The 23,900-nt window shown below is 43.7% G+C and overlaps 1 protein-coding gene across 5 annotated transcripts in view; it reads right to left on the bottom strand.

Moving 5' to 3' along the window:
• The window catches only part of IDE (insulin degrading enzyme), a 113,817-nt gene that overhangs the window by 41,772 nt on the left and 48,145 nt on the right, over positions 1 to 23,900 (bottom strand). For all 5 annotated transcript variants that reach the window (XM_077258581.1, XM_077258577.1, XM_077258578.1 and 2 more), the window contains 6 exons: positions 22,544 to 22,635; positions 21,867 to 21,947; positions 16,435 to 16,538; positions 10,457 to 10,559; positions 6,392 to 6,514; positions 5,271 to 5,353 (listed from right to left, as the gene is read on the bottom strand). In XM_077258581.1, coding sequence (XP_077114696.1) covers positions 5,271 to 5,353; positions 6,392 to 6,514; positions 10,457 to 10,559; positions 16,435 to 16,538; positions 21,867 to 21,947; positions 22,544 to 22,635 — 586 coding nt within the window. The remainder of the gene's footprint in view (positions 1 to 5,270; positions 5,354 to 6,391; positions 6,515 to 10,456; positions 10,560 to 16,434; positions 16,539 to 21,866; positions 21,948 to 22,543; positions 22,636 to 23,900) is intronic.

Consider the following 23,900-nt stretch of genomic DNA (forward strand, 5'->3'; position numbering starts at 1 on the left):
GACCCCAACAGGTGCCTAAAATTATGGGCCCAATTTCACAATTTCAGAGCAGTTAGCTGCTAACAAAACATCACTTGCACTCCAATACCAGGTCAGGACCTCAAGAAAGGAATAAAGGGTGAAGTTTGCAGCGCAGGTCAATTAAAAAAAAAAAAATCTATGAACACGTTAAATCAGTATACCTTTAGGGTACCGTCACACAGTGACATTTTGATCGCTACAACGGCACGATTCGGGACGCTCCAGCGTCGCTCCAATATCGCTCCAGTGTCGTAGACAGCGGTCACACTTCGCAATGCACGGCGCTGGAGCGATAATTTCATGACATATTTGCGATGTAGAAGCCGTTGGTTACTGTGCGCACATTGTATACAACCTTTGTTACACGATGCAATCATGCCGCCACAGCGGGACACTTGACGACGAAAGAAAGTTTCAAACGATCTGCTACGACGTACGATTCTCAGCGGGGTCCCTGATCGCAGTAGCGTGTCAGACACAGCGAGATCGTAAATATATCGCTGGAACGTCACGAATCGTACCATTGTAGCGATCAAAATGCCACTGTGTGACGGTACCCTTAGCTGACAGTGTGCCACAAATGTCCCACAATACCTCATTGGCCCAGATTTTGACTTTATGAGAAATTCTGCTTTTCTATCCATGCAGATTCAGCTCTGCTGGGTGCATCTTCTGGGCTTCATTATTATTTATTATTATAGCGCCATTTATTCCATGGCACTTTACATGTGAAAAAGGGTGTATATATAATAAAAAACAAATACAATAATCTGGAACCAAGAGAGTCACCGACTGGTACAGGAGGAGATAGGACACTGCCTGCCAGGGCTCAAAGTCTACAAGGGATGGGTGAGGTACAGTATGGCGGGAGCGATGGGTGAGGATACAGTATGGGGGAGCGATGGGTAAAAATACAGTATGAGGGGAGCAATGGGTGAGGATACAGTATGGGGGGAGCAATGGGTGAGGATACAGTATGGGGGAGTGATGGGTGAGGATACAGTATGGGGGAGCGATGGGTGAGGATACAGTATGGGGGAGCGATGGGTGAGGATACAGTATGGGGGAGGGGGAGCGATGGGTGAGGATACAGTATGGGGGGAGCAATGGGTGAGGATACAGTATGGGGGAGCAATGGGTGAGGATACAGTATGGGGGAGCGATGGGTGAGGATACAGTATGGGGGAGCAATGGGTGAGGATACAGTATGGGGGGAGCAATGGGTGAGGATACAGTATGGGGGGAGTGATGGGCGAGGATACAGTATGGGGGGAGTGATGGGTGAGGATACAGTATGGGAGGAGCGATGGGTGAGGATACAGTATGGGAGGAGCGATGGGTGAGGATACAGTATGGGAGGAGCGATGGGTGAGGATACAGTATGGGGGAGCGATGGGTGAGGATACAGTATGGGGGAGGGGGAGCGATGGGTGAGGATACAGTATGGGGGGAGCAATGGGTGAGGATACAGTATGGGGGAGCGATGGGTGAGGATACAGTATGGGGGAGCAATGGGTGAGGATACAGTATGGGGGGAGCAATGGGTGAGGATACAGTATGGGGGGAGTGATGGGCGAGGATACAGTATGGGGGGAGTGATGGGTGAGGATACAGTATGGGAGGAGCGATGGGTGAGGATACAGTATGGGAGGAGCGATGGGTGAGGATACAGTATGGGAGGAGCGATGGGTGAGGATACAGTATGGGGGAGCAATAAGTGAGGATACAGTATGGGAGGAAAAATGGGTGAGGACACAGTATGGGGAGCGATGGGTGAGAATACAGTATGGGGGAGCCATGGGTGAGAATACAGTATGGGGGAGCGATGGGTGAGTATACAGTATGGGAGGAGCGGTGAGTATACAGTATGGGGGAACAATAAGTGAGGATACAGTATGGGGGAGCGATGGGTGAGGATACAGTATTACAGTACGGGGGAGTGATGGGTGAGTATACAGTATGGGGGAACAATAAGTGAGGATACAGTATGGGGGAGCGATGGGTGAGGATACAGTATGGGGGAGCGATGGGTGAGGATACAGTATGGGGGAGCGATGGCTGAGGATACAGTATGAGAGGAGCGATGGATGAGGATACAGTATGAGGGGGCGATGGGTGAGGATACAGTATGGGGGGAGGGTGTGGAGATAGAGTTGATCGTACAGCGGTATGGTGGAACGAGGATATTTTGGGGTAGAGAGCTCTAGAGTATGGGGGATGCAAAGGAGAAATCTGGTACATGATTGTGAGAAGAGTAGAGCAGGAGATCTTATGAGGATCGGAGGTTGCGTGCAGGTAAGTACCGGGACACTAGGTCACAGATGTATGGAGGAGACAGGTTGAGGATTGCTTTGTATGCCAAGGTTAGGGTTTGGAGCTGGAGTCTGGGCAATGGGGAGCCAGTGAAGGGCTTGACAGCGAGGAGAGGCCGGGGAATAGTGGGGAAACAGGTGGAGGGAGGAGAAGGGATTTAGAGAGTGAGTGTAGGTTGAGATGTTTGAGATTTCTGCGAGGGTGTGCAAGTTTGTGGGTTGGGGATTGTGGACAGATGGAGAGGCGAGTTACAGAGGTTAGATAGGGAGCAGAGGCGGGTGAAGATGAGGTCCAGTGTGTGGCCATCTTTCTGAGTGACTGCGGAAGACCATGGAGGAAGGACGAAGGAGGAAGTGAAATAGAAGCTTGGAGACAGCTGAGTGGGAAGTGTCAATGGGGGGGATGTTGAAGTCACCCTTGACGATAGTGGGGATGTCAGCGGAAAGGAATTCTCACGCCATGCATGTCTGTCGTTCTCGTCGCCCTTGGCTGGTTGATCACACACCATAGCCCGTCTCCACTGTCACTGTAATTTGGGCAGACATCTGCTACATCCAGCTCTGCTACTCGTAAAAGGCTAATGTAGCATAGTGAACTTCAGAGTTCAGGACTTTCTATAGCCAGACAATAGTGCAGTGCTCTACATACAGAATTCAGAGCACCGCTCTAAGTTTGTGGTGCTACATCAGTCTTCAGGTGCGGAGCTGGATGTAGCAGGGATGTGCACCGTTATGTCGGACGTAGCAGATGTGTCTGCCTGATGTAAAAGAATCACATTACACATCAGAGATAGTCTCTGCAGAAGGTGGCACCGGGCAGAGGAATCCTGGCTCCAAGTCATTGGAAGCCAAATTTGCCTAGAAATAAAAGAAAGATCTGAACAGACTGGGACCAAAGATGCATCAGGTTTATTGTGGCACACTGACCTATACGCAAGTTTTGTCTGACCATGGAAAATGAAGCCGAGCGGTTCCCTTTAAATGCTATCAAATTCACCTCTCTCAATTTACTAAAGAAATTGCATGAGATGAAGATCCAGCGCGTTTACCAGTCGTCTCTTCAAGTCTGCCAATGTATATTACACTAAACACCATCTTACACTGCAGCCGTTATATGCGGGAAGCTCCGCAGTCTGCTGTAATCTCAGGACTTTAATCTAGCTCCCACTATAAAACAAAAGGGGTAAAAGTGAGGAGATCTGTACAATACACCATTACTTTATGATCAAAGTATATTCAGCCGATGGGACCCCACTGATCAAGCATTATTATGTCACCATGCCATTTTCGTGCCTCGCTAGCCATCGTCATCATGCAGGGGAGCTGTAAAAGTGCTCGATTCAACGTGAGCCAAGAGCAGATTCTGCAGATTCTCACCTCTTCAAGCTCCGGATTACTGGACTCCCACTGATGGTAACGGGACACTAGACGCTGGCCATCACTTTACAGGATGGGTAAATCGCCTTCATCTACCAGTTTCCCCACTATAGATACAAAGTCCTGTGATTACAGCAGACCCCGCATTGTTTTGACAATACAGAAGTGGCAACAATTCTAGCTTTCCGGTTTATTAAAGTTGTTAAAACCATTTCACTCTCCTGTTCTTACAGATCATATCAACAAGGTCAAATTTAAGTGCTGCATTCATTTAAAGGGGTATTCCCATCTCCAAGATCATATCCTGTAGTAGGTATAATAATAATATTAGCAAATACCTCCAATTAGAAGTGTGGTATAGTTCTTCTGATTCGCTATGTCTTTTACCCCATATGCAGGGCATTGTAGTAGCTTAGATATCCATGGTTACGACCACTAGCAACTAACTAACTGACACAAGAGTGATCGTAACCATGGATACCTAAGTTATAGCAATGCCCTGCACATGAGGAAAAAGACATAGCTAATCAGAAGAACTATCCTACATTTCTAACTGAAGGTATTTGCTTATATTATTGTATTACACCTACTACATATTGGGGATAGGATCTTGGAGAAGGGGATACCTTTTTAAACTTTCCATTTCAACTTTAGGTAGAAAAAGGAGTGAACAAAGCAAACAGCTCTCATTTTCAGATTATGTTTTTAAAGGAATTATCCAGGACATGTGGCACCCCCACAAACGCACTATGTCAGGCCCCACCGATCCATATGCAGCTCCCATGGCTGTCATAAATTAAAGGGAGATAGATGGTGGTGTTCGTTTTTGGCTACTGCAGCTCAGAAGTGAATAGGAGCAGAGCTGCAGTACCCAAAAATTATCACTACCCAGTCTACAGAGTTCTAGTGTCCTCCATACACCAGGACCTGCAAACAACTGACTAGTGGGGGTGCATGGTGTCTGACCTCCCCCATTGATCCAATATTCAGGGCTTATCCCAAGGACAGGTCATAACTATTTAAAGACCGGACAATCCCTTTAAGATTTGTCTAGAGGCGCGAGATCTAGTGAGCATCGATGCAGTTACCATTTGGATTCTGGGCTTAGTTTTTCAAGTGATAAACTTAAAGTCTCTATACATAAAAGGAACTTTAGAAAAGGAGAAAAATACACAACAAACGAAGCAACTGCAGCATTAACTGCTTAAAGCGTTACGGCCAAATATTTCAGACACGGCGGAATTTATCATTAGCCATAAAGAGAGAATAAATGATCCACCGTTATGGCCAGTGCTGAATATTATGACAGTTTTATTGAACGTCAAGCCATAAATAAGAATAATAAAAAAAAATGTGAGCATAAAAGTGTTGCATGTCGGCACATTGGGCGATTCCTGCGATTACAGCCTGCCACATAAATATTAGTCAGTGCGTATTATCCATGCTCGGAAAACAGTGTTCATTAGTCTTCAAAACGCTGACAGTGGGCTTCGCAAGGGACGTAAATCGCTTACAAGACAGTATCAGCCGCTTAAAGCTTATTAAAGGGAATGTACCTACCTAAAAAACTCAAAGTTCAGGCAGGCTTTGGGGAGGAAGAATTTGTCATCTTGCTTGAACCATAATTTACTCATCGCTGTGTCCTAGGAATAAAAGACAGAAAATGCACCGACATAGCAGGAAAATGATCGGCTTCCAATGAAGATTCCACCCCACAAAATGCTCAGCAGGGATATACAGTGCATTGAAAAAGTATTCATACCCTGTGAGCATTTCTACTTTTTTTTCCATGTTACATGCACAAACTTAAATGTATTGTATAGGATATACCAATAAAAGTAGCAAATATTTGTAAACTGTAAAGGAAATGACTACTACTATAACTACAGCTGTTCTGTGAAGGCATCAGAGGAACACACCAGACAGGTCAGGGATAAAGTTATGGAGAAGAGTAAAGTAGGGTTAGGTTATAAAAAAAAATAGCCCAAACTCTGAACATTTCAAGGAGCACTGTTCTAGATCATACAAAAACAGGAGTATGGCACAAATGCAAACCTGTGAAGACATGGTTATCCACCTAAACTGACATCACAAGCAAGGAGAAAATGAATTGGAGAAGTAGTCAAGAAGCCCATGGTCCCTATGGAGGAACTGCAGATATCCACAGCTCAGGTGGGAGAATCTGTCCACAGGACAACGATTAGTCGTATACTCCACAAATTTGTATTTTATGGAACAGTGGCAAGAATGCCATATTTGAAAGCAAGCCATAAGAAGTCCTGTTCGCAAAAAGCCATGTAGGGGACACAGCGAGCACCAGGAAAAGGTGTTCTGGTCAGATGATGCCAAAGTAGAGATTTTTGGGCTCAATTCAACACACCCATGTGTGGCAGAAAACTAACACCCTGTTAGCACATCACCCTGAAAACACCATACCCACCATCGCACATGGTGGTGGCAGAATCATGCTGTGGGGATGCTTTTCAGCAGGGACAGGGAAGCACAAAATAAAGGAAAAAAAACAAACAAACAAAACACAACCACATGCACAAACATGGAAGAGTTGAGAAGGGGCAAGTGGTTAGGTCATGGTGTATGGACACCAAACTAGAACTGCAATGTTGTCAAGTGTAGGTTTAGCTCTATTGAGCCTACATAGATACTAAATCCTGAATTCTTACCTTAATCAGTGCAGGATAGGATGTTGCATCCTTTTCTAAAGGCACAATCTCAAAGTTTGTGGGAATGAATTCATTCCTCATTGGTAGATGAAACTTTCCATTGATATCAGCTTTTTGCCATTTCTTAAAAAGACAAATATAAAAACGTTACAATGATAGTACGGTATATAAAGTGACGTGTGGGCATTACCTCTCTAAGGCAATAAATGGAAAATGGAGAAGGACAGAAGCACATACAAAATAGATGGTAGCACTCACATGCAGGCACAACACCTATAAAAGCAAGGAAAGCCGCTGCTGCTTCCCCGTCGCTGGAGGAAAAGGTTATTCCAGAGGTAGAAATGGAAGTTAGCACGTTTATAGGTGGGCTGCTCTGCAGGAATGAAGAGCTTTTGGATTCCAAAACGGTTTTTATTAATACCAACATTTGTGCGCCTTTCTCATTTGGTTTTTATACCTTGAAAAAGATATTCCCGCAGAGCAGCCCACCTATATGTGCCAGATTCCTTTTTTGCCAATAAATGGACATTGACTTGTACAAAAACAACATACATTGCTCAAAAAAAATAAAAGGGAACACTTAAACAACAGAATATAACTCCAAGTAAATCAAACTTCTGTGAAATCAAACTGTCCACTTAGGAAGCAACAACACTGATTGACAATCAGTTTCACATGCTGTTGTGCAAATGGAATAGACAACAGATGGAAATTGGCAATTATCAAGACACCCTCAATAAAGGAGTGGTTCTGCAGGTGGGGACCACAGACCACATCTCAGTACCAATGCTTTCTGGCTGATGTTTTGGTCACCTCTGAATGTCGGTTGTGCTTTCACACTCGTGGTAGCATGAGACGGACTCTACAACCCACACAAGTGGCTCAGGTAGTGCAGCTCATCCAGGATGGCACATCAATGCGAGCTGTGGCAAGGTTTGCCATGTCTGTCAGCGTAATGTCCAGAGGCTGGAGGTGCTACCAGGAGACAGGCCAGTACACCAGGAGATGTGGAGGGGGCCGTAGAAGGGCAACAACCCAGCAGCAGGACCGCTACCTCAGACTTTGTGCAAGGAGGAACAGGAGGTGTACTGCCAGAGCCCTGCAAAATGACCTCCAGCAGGCCACAAATGTACATGTGTCTGCACAAACGGTTAGAAACCGACTCCATGAGGATGGTCTGAGTGCCCGATGTCCACAGATGGGGTTGTGCTCACAACCCAACACCGTGCAGGACGCTTGGCATTTGCCACAGAACACTAGGATTGGCAAATTCACCACTGGCGCCCTGTGCTCTACACATATCAAAGCAGGTTCATACTGAGCACATGTGAAAGGCGTGACAAAGTCTGGAGACGCCGTGGAGAGCGATCTGCTGCCTGCAACATCCTTCAGCATGACCGGTTTGGAAGTGGGTCAGTAATGGTGTGGCTGCACAGCCCTCCATGTTATCGCCAGAGGTAGCCTGACTGCCATTAGGTAACAAGATGAGATCCTCAGACCCCTCGAGAGACCATATGCTGGTGCGGTTGGCCCTAGGTTCCTTCTAATGCAGGACAATGCCAGACCTCATGTGGCTGGAGTGTGTCAGCAGTTCCTGCAAGATGAAGGCATTGAAGCTATGAACTGGCCCGCCTGTTCCCCAGACATGAATCCGATTGAACACATCTGGGACATCATGTCTCGCACCATAAACCAACGTCACGTTGCACCACAGACTCTCCAGGAGTTGGTGGATGCTTTAGTCCAGGTCTGGGAGGAGATCCCTCAGGAGACCATCCGCCGCCTCATCAGGAGCATTCCCAGGCGATGTAGGGAGATCATACAGGCACGTGGAGGCCACACACACTACTGAGCATCATTTCCTTGTCTTGAGGCATTTCCACTGAAGTTGGATCAGCCTGTAACTTCATTTTCCACTTTGATTTTGAGCATCATTCCAACTCCAGACCTCCGTGGGATATTAGTTGTGATTTACGTTGATCATTTTTAAGTTTTATTGTTTTAAACATATTCCACTGTGTAATGAATAAAGATTTATAACTGGAATATTTCATTCAGTGATCTCTAGGATGTGGGATTTTAGTGTTCCCTTTATTTTTTTGAGCAGTGTACAATGATTCATTTTCAGAAAACAAAACAAATGGCAAAATTTACTATTATTTAAAATAAATAAATTAGACTGCGAACACCGAATCATCGGCAATGTGAAGCTCTGGTATGGAGTCATTATATAAACTGTAATGTATAGAAATGGTACTAGTATTCGTTATCTATATATTTTCTCTAATTAAACCACATTCTATCTTCTGATGTTAGTTTTTTTTCCCCGTATATAATTATGGGGGCAGAATTCTTGCTGCTGCAGAATTTATAGCCATGCTTTATAGTAGATATTTGAAGCATAGGAAACAATAGTCTGTGCAGAGGGCGCTGTGCAGAGGGCGCTGTGCAGATCACTAATAGGAAAGAGAATCCTGTGTTCTCATTATTAGAGGATTCAAGTTTAAAAATCTTATCTTAATCTTGTTTTTCTGTTAAAAAGGTCATTTTTGATTACTTGTTCCCTTTAACTGAAGTGTCATATAACTGCATATATACAAGCCACATGCAACTACCTCCAGTCCAGGGGGCAGTAGTGATTAGTCATGCTCTTTCCGGCTAGCATGCCCACTCTAGGATTGCCATTCTGCACCAGAGCTTTACATGACAAAGCTAAGTTAAAGATGCAGTACAGATAATATGTAGGAATGTACAGTCAACCTTGAGTTGCTACACCAAGAAAAAAAGCCAGGGATTTCTGGAAATTTCAGGATCAATAAACAGGTTATAAAAAATTATGTAAAAATGGAAATAATTTTGAAGTTATCATCTCTAGACCAATTTCTTGCTTTCACTGGTGCCAAGACAAAAGCAGGACTCCTTGCTGTAGAGATTGGTCCTCTATACCAGTTTCTAGTTTATATCTGGAGACCATTTGGGCAACACCATGAAAAAGCTTTCATGAAGGTTCTACACCTAGGATTGTAGTCTCCGGACTAGTCTCTCATGGAGCACATCTGGGTAAACATTGTTCAACAACTGTAAAGAGCTGCCAGCAGCGGATCTTGATGAGTTCTTTGTCCTAACGCATTCAGGCTATGTGCACACGTAGGTCGGGTCCTCTGCAGGTTCTCCCGCAGCGGATTTGATAAATCTGCAGGGCAAAACCGCTGCGGTTATCCCTGCAGATTTATCGCGGTTTGTTTTGCGATTTCCGCTGCGGGATTACTCCTATACTATTGATGCTGCATATGCAGCAATATGCAGCATCAATAGTAATGTTAAAAATAATTAAAAATGGTTATATACTCACCCTCTGACGTCCCGATCTCCTCGGCGCTGCACGCGGCGGTCCGGTTCCAAAGATGCTGTGCGAGAAGGACCTTCGTGATGTCACGGTCATGTGACCGCGACGTCATCTCAGGTCCTGCTCGCACAGCAACTGAGACCGGACGGCCGCGTGCAGCGCTGAGAGGTGAGTATATCATTTTTTATTTTAATTTTTTTTTACACAAATATGGTTCCCAGGGCCTGGAGGAGAGTCTCCTCTCCTCCACCCCGGGTACCATCTGCACATTATCCGCTTACTTCCCGCATCTTGGGCACAGCCCCATGCGGGAAGTAAGCAGATCAATGCATTCCTATGTGTGCAGAATCGCCGCGATTCTGCACAAAGAAGTGACATGCTGCGGAATATAAACCTCTGCGTTTCTGCGCATTTTTTCCCGCAGCATGTGCACAGCGGATTGCGGTCTCCATAGGTTTACATGTAACTGTAAACGCAATGGAAACTGCTGCGGACCCGCAGCTGCAGAAACGCTGCGGTTCCGCGGTAAAAACCGCAACATGTGCACATAGCCTCATTGTGGCCACTTTTTTTTTTTTTTTAAAGGTTCACTTTTTTTGTTATTCTCACAAGTAATTACATTTTTCAATGTTTACAACTAGATTATATGTCAGATCTTAACACAAAAAAAAAAAAAAAACAACCCACAGACACACAAAAATATAATGTGATCTCCAAACCTGAATAACATCTGCTGGGATGTCTTCTTGCTTGTATTGTGTCCCGTACCATTCTTCTGTCCGGTCTGTTTTTTCCTCAAAAGACTTGGAAACAATGGCCACCCTAAAGGACAAGACATATACAAAATTATTTTGGGTGGTTGGGTTTAGTCTCAGGCTCAGATGGCAGCAGCCATTTCCTAGGTGTATTGGCTAAAGAGATACTCTAGATAAAAGTAATGCAACGCCGCACACCAAGCAACTTCATTTTTATTAAAAAAAAACAAAAAAACAGACAATGCAAGGACATGGCATTCTGGACTAAAACAATTGCCAATTGATATTTTTAAAAAGGTAGAAGTTCTATCTATCCACACACACACACACACACACACACACACACACACACACACACACCCCTGTGTAACAGTGTTTGCCCCTTTCCCGATTTCCTATTCTTTTGCATGTTTTTCACACTTCAATATTTCAGATCAAACAAATATAAGTAAATATTAGACAAATAACACAAGTAAACAAAATACAGTTTTGCAATGAAGGTCTTGATTATTAAAGGGAAAAAAATCCAAACCTACAGGGCCCTGTGTGAAAAATTAATTTGACTGGAGGGTTTCTGAGCATGAACCTCCTTTTTAAGATCATGCTACAACATCTCAATGCGGCTGAATTACAAAAATTCTGCAAAGATGAGTGGCCAAAATTCCTCCAAAGCATTGTAAAAGACTCATTGCCAGTTATCCCAAACACTTGATTACAGTTGTTTCTGCTAAGATTGGCCCAACCAGTTATTAGGTTTAGGGGGCAATCACTTATTCACGCAGGGCCCGGTAGGTTTGGATTTCTTTTTCCATTAATAAAAGGACTTTCATTTAAAAACTGAATTTTGTGTTTACTTGTGTTATCTTTCTCTAATATTTAAATCTCAGCAGTCTTATGATCCACAAAAGGTTATATCATTAATTTTATTAACCCCAAAATTCACATGCCAATTTATACCAACATCTTTATCAACACAAAAGAAAGTCAATACTCAAAATTGAAAGGACAAAACAAAAACAAACAAAAAACACTAGCCTTTACTATTTTGTTTTGAAAGCTTCTCTAGTCTGCCCACCAGAAAGCGATATCAGAAAATAATTGAAAATCTACTACAAAAAAATAAAAAATATATATATAAAAAAAAAAAAAAAAGCAAAGAAAAAAAAAAAAAACACACACAACACTAGTCATCTCATCTGAATTGCTGCTTTGAGATTTTAAACCCCTTCATGCCGCGGCCTTTTTTCGTTTTTGTGTTTTCATTTTTCGCTCCCCTCCTTCCCAGAGCCATAACTTTTTTATTTTTCCGTCAATATGGCCTTGGTTTTTGCGGGACGAGTTGTACTTTTGAAAGTCACCATTGGTTTTACCATGTCTTGTACTAGAAAATGGGAAAATAATTCCAAGATTGTTTTGTTTGGCTTTTTTGCTAGGTTCACTAAATGCTAAAACTGACCTGATATTATGATTCTCCTGGTCATTACAAGTTCATAGACACCTAACATGTCTAGGTTATTTTTTATCTAAGTGGTGAAAAAAAATTCAAAACTTTGCTTTAAAAAAAAAAAAAAAAAGCGCCATGTTCTGATACCCATAGCGTCTCCATTTTTCGGGATCTGGGGTCATGTGAGGGCTTATTTTTTGCGTGCCGAACTGACGTTTTTAATGATACCACATTTGTGCAGATACGTTCTTTTGATCGCCCGTTATTGCATTTTAATGCAATGTCGCGGCGACCAAAAAAACGTAATTCTGGCATTTCGACTTTTTTTCTCGTAACGCCGTTTAGCGATCAGGTTAATCCTTTTATTTTTATTGATAGATCGGGCGATTCTGAACGCGGCGATACTAAATATGTGTAGATTTGATTTTTTATTTTTTTTTTTATTTTGGATGGGGCGAAAGGGGGTTGATTTAAATTTTCATTATTTTTTTTCATATTTTTAAAAACATTTTTTTTTGTTTACTTTTGCCATGCTTCAATAGCCTCCATGGGAGGCTAGAAGCTGGCACCACTTGATCGGCTCTGCTACATAGCAGCGATTTGATGTTCGCTGCTATGTAGCAGAAATGCAGGTGTGCTGTGAGCGCCGACCACAGGGGGGCGCTCACAGCAGGCCGGCATTAGTAACCATAGAGGTCTCAAGGACCTCTATGGTTACCATCCTGATGCATCGCCGACCCCCGATCATGTGACAGGGGTCGGCGATGACGTTATTTCCGGCCGCCCGGCCGGAAGCGCCTGTTAAATCCCGCTCTGTGTTTGACAGCGGCATTTAACAGGTTAATAGCGGCGGGTGAATAGCGATTTCACCCGCCGTTATTGCGCGCACATGTCAGCTGTACAAAACAGCTGACATGTCGCGACTTTAATGTGGGCTCACCGCCGGAGCCCACATCAAAAGGGGAGACACGACATGCGCAGTAATAGTACGGTGCATGTCGTGAAAGGGTTAAAATTAAAGGGGTCGCCTATAAAATGCAGTCCGATCTGGGTGGTCTATCAATGACTGATCGGCGTATAAGAGTGCATACAGAGATTGCCATCAGACATTGGTCGGACCGCTACTGGAATGAAAATCCCAGAAAGAACAGAAGATTTAATGACTAAAACACAGGTTATACTGAACCTTCTCATAAAATTATACATCAATCTGCTCAGGTCACCCTGCCTTCAGATTGGCCGTCACCTTTGTGCTGACAGGTTCCCTTTAAAGTCCCACAACACAATCTAATGGCCCCCACAGCATCCCCCTGCCTTTCTACTTGCACCACACACAGTATATTTGTATATTCCCATACAATAGCAAAAAAAAATAATTTAATAAGCGCTACCCACACCCCTAACCTCTCCCCATTCCGGTAGGGATGTCAACGTGCCCACTGTGCTGACTCTGATCAGAGGGAATGGTGGAGCAGTGAGCTGGTGGCTCCTTGATCCTCCTGGATCTGCACCCATGATGTACATAAGGTAGAAGGTCTGAGGATGGGTGGGAAGCACTGGAACCAGGCCCCATAGTGGCTGCACGGTCTGCTGGATGCCACTGCCAAGTAAATAGTCTTTTATTTAGTCACCTGCTGTATGATAATGAACTATGAAGTAGCCAATGGGCGCCGATTCTTCAGCAAAGTGTCCGGAATGACTGATGACAACGACACCCCTCCACATCTTGAATGATATCTCCGGCATCATGTAACGTCCTTTCCATGAGATGTCAGCGAGAACTTCGGACACTTCACTGAAGAAAGAACTCCCAGGGGGCACTTACTGTCACATGCTGCAGGGTAGTGAATGAGAGCATCTCCTAAGTCCTGACCATGGGGGACGTCTGAGCTAGGACTACTGCTAGAGATACAGCGGTGCATTATCCTGCATGTGAACAGGTTCTGTGTGTGAATCCACCCTGGACGGAATGGCTGCAGAGGGTTAAAGTAACAAGCCAGGCGATGACCTACAAATCCCACACACCTTTTCCACCATGCAAGACTCCCATCCAGCCACTCCGCCAGCAGTCACACCAATTTGGTCATAAAGACACCACGCTTAGATTAACTCCACAAGTGCAAGATCAGTAGTAATCTTGGGAGCTACAAGTCCTTTCTACATCAATCCACAAAGACAACAAGGTTAAGGTATCAGCAGAAAATGGGAAATGGCATGTGTGCGCGAGCCTTCCCCGCAGGGTCTGCAGCGGCGCCTCATCAGCGTGCCGGCTGTGCCACTACAGATGGCGGCAGTGTCCTATCCAGGATGGCTCTACAGATAATGGCGTCCCTTCTGTCTCCAGGGCGGCTTTTCTGCTGTAGTAAACAAGCCTGTGCTTGCTCGCAGCAGAGGGGAAAGCATAAAACTCCGCTTTATGGTGCAGGATGGAAATATCAGAGCATATGGGCACTTAGTGCGGGGTGTTCAGCTCATGTTCTCTGCTTACTAAACACAAATCTGCAGAAAGGGTAGAAAAAGGTCGTGGGGCAGAACATCCTCATGTAATCTCTGCACGGCCCTTCTGTTACAATGACAGAAAAAAGCAGAACAAATTCCAATTGTCCTTGTTATATGGTGTAAAACACACTTTATAAACGGAGAGATACATGGGAACACATTATAGATGGTCGGATTTCAGCACATTGAGCAGCACAATCCGGGGAAACCCTACAAGGATGGAGAACAAACAGGCTGCGGAACGTATAGACACAAGTATGAGGCCACGTCAATCACTGACTGCAGGGTTTTCATTCTGTCCCTTGCCCCCACTGTATCCTCTCGCCGTGCCGTCCTCCTATATTTGTGATAGTGAGCTCTTTAGAACGAGCCATTCTGATGCCAGTGCTGTCCTGTACTGAAAGCAAAGTCCGTTCATTACATTTTTCCCCTCCGAAATATTCCACCATCACCTGTAAGTCATATTTGTGAAAAATGGAATAAATCACAGCAAATCGGCCACGAAGCGGAGATCACGTAACGCTACACAGGGGGAGGGGGGAATAACTGAGTGCAGAAATGTCACCAACACTCTGGTCTAATATCAGCCCAAGATCTTCATGGCGAGGTGTTTAAAAGGCCGCAAAGCTGCAAGTAAGCCTTACATCACCAAGCACACTGCCTCACGTCAGATGGAGTGGTGTAAGGCACACTGACCCTGGACTCTGCCAGATAGAAGACAGTGACACATCACTCCAAACAACACATTTTCACGTCTCCAGTCTGATTGATGAATGTCAGGTGAATGTTAGCAACCGGACAGCACTGGGCCAGCAGTAAAGTTTGTGGTAGACGAGGGATAATGCTATGGGCTTGTTTTCTGCGGGTCGGCATCGGATCCTTCGTTTAAAACTTATTGGTTCGGCATACAAAACATTTAGGACAACTATAAATTCTAACTTTCTGGAAGTCGCAGCTTGTAGGCCCTTTTTCTGTTTCACAGAAAACCCACAAAACCCCATAACCACATGGTTGGGGAGGGAGTTTGGTGTGGAAGAACTTGAGAGCTCAAACATCCAACACCATCGATATGGACTAGATGGAGATGGTGAGCCGGCCCTCTCCTCCAAAATCAGTGTCTGACTTCACAAATGTTCATCTGGATGAATGGCAAAAAAAAAAAAAAAAACCTACTTACACCTCCAAACTCTTGGAGAAAACTTCCCAGAAGGGAGGAAATGTCATAGCCGTAAGAGGGACAAGCTCCATATTAATGTCATAGGAGCCCCTGTAGGTGTACTGTGCAGGCTTCCCAGTACTTGTGTCCATACAGTGAATATTCGGATTAGGATGAGCTCTGATCATGGGTATTCGGGAGGACTAGTAATCACCCGTTTAAATACTTACCGTATATTTCATATAAAATCAACAAATTCTGGGGCCAATTTTTTTTTATTGTTCCTTCATGAAATGCATTAATAGGCTGATAACTCGGCGATTCCATTGTCTTTGATGAAGTGAAATCAGTGCATTCTGTGTGGGATAGCTCTTTTTATTTATTTATTTTTTTAAATAAGTCAAATCACAAGTTTTGCAAAGAAAAAAAAAAAAAAGTATTATAGCCATTTTAAATAGGCAGTAAAATGCCAAAATACGCTTCTTCGGTGTTACAATAAGTAGGTAGAAAGACACACTGACCCGAGTACAGACTACACAAGGTTGTCAGGTCATGACTCTTTAGGTGCTGGACATCGTGATGAGCGGACGTGCTTGGATAAGGTGTTATCTGAGCATGCTCGGGTGCTAACAGAGTGTCTCTGGTGTGCTTGAAAATTACGTTCCAGTCCCCGCGGCTGCATGTGTTGTGGCTGTCGAACAGCCGTGAGACATGCAGCTGCGGGGACTCGAATATTTTTTTGAGCACACCGACGTCACTGTTAGCCCTTGAGCATGGCGGATAACGCCTTATCTGAGCACGTTCGCTCATCACTAGTTGGACATGGTCTCCCAGCGAACTTACCGGACATTCTCTGGCCTGAGTTTATCAAGCACCATTTGTATCAAGTCAGGCCTGAATTCTTCAAGTAAATACTCAGCAGCCAAGACTTCTTCTAGAGGGTAATACTGAGAAGAAAAAAAAGAAAGTCAATATCCAAGCGATATTCACAAAATATATTTGGATTTAGAGGAGAAAGAACATGCGGTGAACTGTACCAGATCAATCACAAGGCTGTATGATTAGTGTGTTCTACCTGCGAAAGATCCCAGGAGAGGGAAGTAAGAAGACCTACTGGATCAGGAAGTCAGCAACTTTACAAGAAGATCTCAGAACCAAGTGTTAGTGTCCAAGCTTGTAAATTAGTAGTTGGGGAATAGTATGTACAGCAATCACCCAATTATATAATATACTAGCTGAAGAGCCCGGCGTTGCCTGGGCATAGTAAATATCTGTGGTTAGTTATAGCACCTCACTTCTCTTATTTTCCATCACGCCTCTCATTTTCCCCCTCACACCTCTCATTTTCCCCCTCACACCTCTCATTTTCCCCCTCACTCCTCTCATTCCCCCCTAACACTTGTCATTTCGACCTCACATCTGTCATTTTCTGATCACTCCACTATTTTCCCTCACTCCTCTCATTTTGCACTCACACCTTTTCATTTTCACCTCAGTATATACATGTTTGTCATCTCCCTTATATATAGTATACACCTGTATGTCATCTCCTGTATATAGTATATACCTGTATGTCATCTCCCCTGTATATAGTATATACCTGTGTGTCATCTCACCTAGTATATATCTGTGTGTCATCTCCTCCTGTATATAGTATATACCTGTATGTCATCTCCTCCTGTATATACTGTATACCTGTAGGTAATCTGCTCCTGTATATAGTATATACACCTGTGTGTCATCTCCATCTGTATATACTATATACCTGTATGTCATCTCCTCCTCTATATAGTATATACCTGTGTGTCATCTCCTGCTGTATATAGTATATACCTGTATGTCATCTCCTCCTGTATGTAGTATGTACCTGTATGTCATCTCCTCCTCTATATAGTATATACCTGTGTGTCATCTCCTCCTGTATATAGTATATACCTGTGTGTCATCTCCTCCTGTATATAGTATATACCTGTGTGTCATCTCCTCCTGTATATAGTATATATCTGTATGTCATCTCCTCCTGTATTAGACCTCGTTCACACGTTATTTGGTCAGTATTTTTACCTCAGTATTTGTAAGCTAAATTGGCAGCCTGATAAATCCACAGCCAACAGTAAGCCCACCCCCTGGCAGTATATATTAGCTCACACATACACATAATAGACTGGTCATGTGACTGACAGCTGCCAGATTCCTATATGGTACATTTGTTGCTCTTGTAGTTTGTCTGCTTATTAATCAGATTTTTATTTTTGAAGGATAATACCAGACTTGTGTGTGTTTTAGGGCGAGTTTCGTGTGTCAAGTTGTGTGTGTTGAGTTGCGTGTGGCGACATGCATGTAGTGACTTTTGTGAGATGAGTTTTGTGTGGCGACATGCGTGTAGCAACTTTTTGTGTGTCGAGTTGCATGTGACAGGTTAGTGTAGCAAGTTGTGTGCAAGTTTTGCGCATGGCGAGTTTTGCGCGTGGCGAGTTTTATGTGTGGTGCCTTTTGAGTATGTGCAAGTTTTGTGTGAGGCAACTTTTGCATGTGTTGCAACTTTTGCGCATGTGGCAATTTTTCCGCGTGTGCAAGTTTTGCGTGTGGCGAGTTTTCGATGAGGTGAGTTTTGCACGTGTGGCGAGTTTTGCATGTGGAGAATTTTGCGCGTGGCGAGTTTTGAGCGGCGACTTTTGTGTTTCGACTTATGTGGCGAGGTTGGTGTATGTGTGGTGAAATGTGCGCTGAGGGTGGTATATGTGTTCGAGCACGTGGTAGTGTGTGGTGCATTTTGTGTGTGTGTTCATATCCCCGTGGTGGTGTGGTGATTATCCCATGTTGGGGCCCCACCTTAGCAACTGTACAGTATATACTCTTTGGCGCCATCGCTGTCATTCTTTAAGTCCCCCTTGTTCACATCTGGCAGCTGTTAATTTGCCTCCAACACTTTTCCTTTCACTTTTTCCCCATTATGTAGATAGGGGCAAAATTGTTTGGTGAATTGGAACGCGCGGGGTTAAAATTTCACCTCACAACATAGCCTATGACGCTCTCGGGGTCCAGACGTGTGACTGTGCAAAATTTTGTGGCTGTAGCTGCGACGGTTCAGATGCCAATCCCGGACACACACACACACACACACACACCTTTATATATTAGATATGGTATATTTGAATGCAGGCTTTTATAAAATGGAAGTCAATATGGCAGTGCAATGGTTGTAATTAAAAATTCCCTGCAGTGGCCTTGAAAATTGTTAATCAGAATGCAGATGGCTATTGATAGCAGCCTGTATTCAGAGGTATAGGGATACGTGCAATATTATTCGGCCCCTTTACTTTCAGTGCAGCAAACTCACTCCAGAAGTTCTTTGTGGATCTCTGAATGATCCAATGTTGTCCCAAATGCCTAATGATGATAAATGTATAATCCACTTGTGTGTGATCAAGTCTCCGTATAAATGCACCTGCCCTGTGATAGTCTCAGGGTTCTGTTTGAAGCACAGAGAGCATCATGAAGGCCAAGGAACACAACAGGCAGGTCCGTGATACTGTTGTGGAGAAGTTTGAAGCCGGATTTGGATACAAAATGATTTCCAAAACTTTAAACATCCCAAGGAGCACTGTGCAGGCGATCATATTGAAATGGAAGGAGTATCATACCACTGCAAATCTACCAAGACCCGGTGTCCCTCTAAACTTTCATCTCAAACATGGAGAAGACTGATCAGAGATGCAGCCAAGTGGTCCATGATCACCCTGGATGAACTGCAGAGATCTACAGCTGAGGTGAGACAGTCTGTCCATAGGACAATCATCAGTCATACACTGCACAAATCTGGCAGAGTGGCAAGAAGAAAGCCATTTCTCAAAGATAGCCATAAAAAGTGTTGTTTAAAGTTTGCAACAAGCCACCTGGGAGACACCAAACATGTGGAAGAAGGTGCTCTGGTCAGATGAAACCAAAATCGAACTTTTTGGCAACAATGCCAAATGATATGTTTGGCGTAAAGGCAACACAGCTCATCACCCTGAACACACCATCCCCACTGTCAAACGTGGTGGGGGCAGCATCATGGTTTGGGCCTGCTTTTCTTCAGCAGGGACAGGGAAGATGGTTAAAATTGATGGGAAGATGGATGGAGCCAAATACAGGACCATTCTCGAAGAAAAACTGTTGGAGTCTGCAAAAGACCTGAGACTGGGATGGAGATATGTCTTCCAACAATGATCCCAAACATAAAGCGAAATCTATAATGGAATGGTTCACAAATAAACGTATCCAGGTGTTAGCATGCCCAAGTCAGAGTCCAGACCTCAATCCAATCGAGAATCTGTGGAAAGAGCTGAAAACTGCTGTTCACAAACGATCTCCATCAAACCTCACTGAGTTCCTGTTTGCCAAGGAAGAATGGGCGAGAATTTCAGTCTCTGGATGTACAAAACTGATAGAGACAAACCCAAAGCGACTTGTAATCGTAGAAAAGGTGGCGCAACAAAGTATTAAGATAACGGGGCCGAATAATATTGCACGCCCCACTTTTCAGTTTTTGAATTTCAACAAAAATCTAAAATAACCGATAAATTTCGTTCAACTTCACAATTGTGTTCCACTTGTTGATTCTTCACCAAAAATTTACATTTGGTACCTATGTTTGAAGCATGATATGTGGGAAAAGGTGGAAAAGTTCAAGGGGGCCGAATACTTTCGCAAGGCAGTGTGTGTGCGTGCGTGCGTGTATAAATATATTATATAGATCTATCTATCTACTTTCAAAGAACGAGGGAGCACTCCATCATTCCAGTGTTAGACGTGCAGGATTTTAATCAACCCACTTGTCCGGGCTCAGACAAGTGGGTTGATTAAAATCCTGCACGTCTAACACTGGAATGATGGAGTGCTGCCTCGTTCTTTGAAAGTATTAGGAAGCTGGGATATATGGGACTGATATCCTGGGGGCCTTGCACCCGAGGATAAGTAGAATTGTGCTGTTCCTTTTCTTGAACATATATATATATATATATATATATATATATATATTTCTCTGTAAGAGGGGATGAGCAGTAGCACCAGGTATAACTGCTTCTATTAACTCCTTCCCGAACGGGAGAATCTGTTTTTCGGTGCTTTTTTCCCCTCTCTTAGGTTAGGTTCACAATGCGTTTATGCAGCCCGTTAAACACATACGTTAACGGGCTGCTGTTATCGGCACTTGCGTTATGTCGTCGCGCTAGCGCAGATAGAGAATCTGCTAGCTCTATCTGCGCTAGCAGTGACAGACCTGGAAACGCTGCAGCCCGTGTCCCAGGGTCCGTCACTCAATGACGGCACATCTCTAGCGCACGCCCATTGTGGGCGTGCGCTAGCAATGCGTCCGACATAGGACTTAATGGCGGCGTTAACGAACTGCGTTACACCGTGTTATGCCGCGGTGAACGTAGTCCGTCTAACGGATGCCTCCAATGCAGTGTGAACCCAGCCTTACTGCAGGAGCCATAACTTTTTTTTTTTAGTTTTCTGTTGACAGCCATATGAGGGTTTGTTTTGAGTCGTACTTTTGAATGACATCCATTTCATCATGTGATGTCCTCGACAGCAGGAAAAATAAAATAAAAAAGTGTGCAATTCCACTTTTTTTCCCCCCCCCATTTTAGGGTAAAAATGACCTGGATATCATTTCCTGGTCAGGATGATTACAGAGATACCAAATATGCATAGTTTTTGTTTTGTGAGAGAAAAAAATTCTTGCTTATGTAATTTTAAAAAAGTAATATCTTCAATGTTTGAGATTTGGGGCGATGTGAGGGCTTGTTTTTTTGTGCCCTGAGCTGATGTTTTTTTGAGATAGATGAGATGTTTTGATTGCCTCTTATTACTCATTATTGCAATGATGCAATTGGGGATTTTTTCTTAATTATGCCATTTACAGATTTGATTAATTTAATATTTTCATAGATCGGACCTTTGCAAATGTAGCGATACCAAACGTGCATTTTATTTCTTCATTTTTAATTGGTGAGGCAGATTGAGGAGAAGGGTTGAGCAGAGAGTCCTTTTAATATTCGAGCCTCCAAATGTTGGTCATCGAGGCAAAAACACAAAAAGAGCGGTATAATTTAAGGTCTGTTAGAACGAGTGGAAAGGCGCACGACAGGTTGAATTATGTACAAGGATATACAATGCAAACAGTTGGCCAGGATATTGACAAGTGTTTTATAGTTCTGCTTAATTAATCTCAGTGAAGGAATCTTTTCGTGTTCATAATGTGCAATAAAAAGGTCTCTGCTACGTACATGTAATAGTCCGGACACTTTAGATGTGTAGCCACGTGGGCGCTCTTTATCCTTAAATCGAAAGGCAACAGCATTTAAGTCCTAAAGAAAAATAAAATATTATAAAGCCTAATATCCATCAGTTTTTGGGAAAGAAAGCCGAGACTATTATTTTATATATGTAATTTAGCTTCAATCTCAGTGACATCCAGCCATATTGCACCCCAATTGTTTACATCTGGACGCTGCCGGGGCAGATAACAGGTGATCTGTGGGGGTGCATGGTGGTCAAACACCCACTGATCCAAAAATTGGTAACCTAGCCTCCAAATAAGTGATTAATATGACAATCCTGGACAACTCCTTTAAGGGTAAAACAGCAGCAGTTGCCAATTAGTGGCCTCAGTGAGTCCATCATTGGATTTCATGAGATTGACCAGTAAATGGCAACACCGGTCACATCTGACAAGCACTAGGAACCCCCACATATGCAGCGGCGTACTATAAAAGGTGCCATAAGTCCCCCATTGGAAACGATTTTCAGAATGAAAGCCTAATTACTATGCAAGCAATCCCCCACAATAAGCGCCCAGTTGTCTTCATTGTGCCCCCAAGTCCAAAAAATAGAATTCCATTAGGAAATTTGGTAAAATTACATATATATGTGTAGGTAAATAATGTCATTAGAGGACACCCACCTTACATTCCTGGAAAACCCATTCTTGAGGGCCTTCTGTTCGGAGTTTTTGGATGTACTGAAACATGTGGAAAATGATATCATCCACATGCACTAGATGGAGAGAAAGCACAGTACAATGGTCATGCAGGTCTACACACACTTATACTCCAGGAGAAGCAAACCCTGTCCTTTCCCAAAGTGTTTCAAATATAGAAAGCAACAAAATGCAATAAATCATGAAGATGTCCTAATTACAGGATCACGCACTCTTCACACCACTGCTGATCTCAATTTTACCTTCACTAATATTGCTTTTAAGGAAAAGTAGAAATGGATGGAAACCTAAGGCTATGTGCACACGTCCGGGACTCCCTGCCGCGGGAAATACGCATATGGAATTGGCATGCATATTCCCGCTAAACACTAGCGTTTTGCAAGCGATGCTACAGATCTGACTGACAGGTTGGTCACACTTGTCAAACAGTGTTTGACAAGTGTGACCAACTTTTTACTATTGATGCTGCCTATGCAGCATCAATAGTAAAAAGATCTAATATTAATATTTAAAAAATGGTTATTCTCACCTTCCGACGGCCCCCGATCTCCTCAGCGGCGCACATGGCTTCTACTGTTCCCAGGGATGCTTTGAGCGAAGGACCTTTGTGAGGTCACGGTCGCGTGACCGCGACGTTATCCCAGGTCCTTCACACAATGCATCTCTGGGAACGGAAGCCGCCGTGTGCACCACTGAGAGGCGGGAGCACTCCAAGGGCCATCGGAAGGCAAGTATATCACTTTTTTTATTTTAATTCTTTTTCTTTTGTTTTTTTTTTTAAACAGGGATCGGTACCCAGGATGGAGGAGGGGAGACTCTCCTCCACGGACTGGGCACCAACTGCACATAATCCGCTTACTTCCCGCATGGTGGGCATAGCCCCATGCGGAAAGTAAGTGGATCAATGCATTCCTATGTGTGCGGAATCCCCGCACACAAAATTAATGAACATGCTGCGTTTTTTTCCGGAACGTGTTTCCGCTCCGGAAAAAAATGCAGCATGTGCACAATAAATGCAGAATGCATTCTAATAATAGGATGCTCAATGTGAGCGGTTTCTTTTAGTGGTTTTATCACGATTTTATGCACACAGACTCCAACATAAACCACTGGGCTCAGTAATCGGGTACGGTATATTCATAGACGGACTATGAAGAAAGGTCTGTGCCTTGTTCATACACACGAACCAGGTATGTAGAGCTCCATAAACATGCTACAGAAGTCACCCAAATGTACAAAACTACATGTTGAGTGAAAAATGCATTTTAAACAGCTTTGGAAAAGTTCCACAAAAAAAGTATATTGTGCACCAAATGTGGAA

The sequence above is a fragment of the Ranitomeya variabilis genome, chromosome 4 (genome assembly GCF_051348905.1).
Source record: "Ranitomeya variabilis isolate aRanVar5 chromosome 4, aRanVar5.hap1, whole genome shotgun sequence".
NCBI lineage: Eukaryota > Metazoa > Chordata > Amphibia > Anura > Dendrobatidae > Ranitomeya > Ranitomeya variabilis.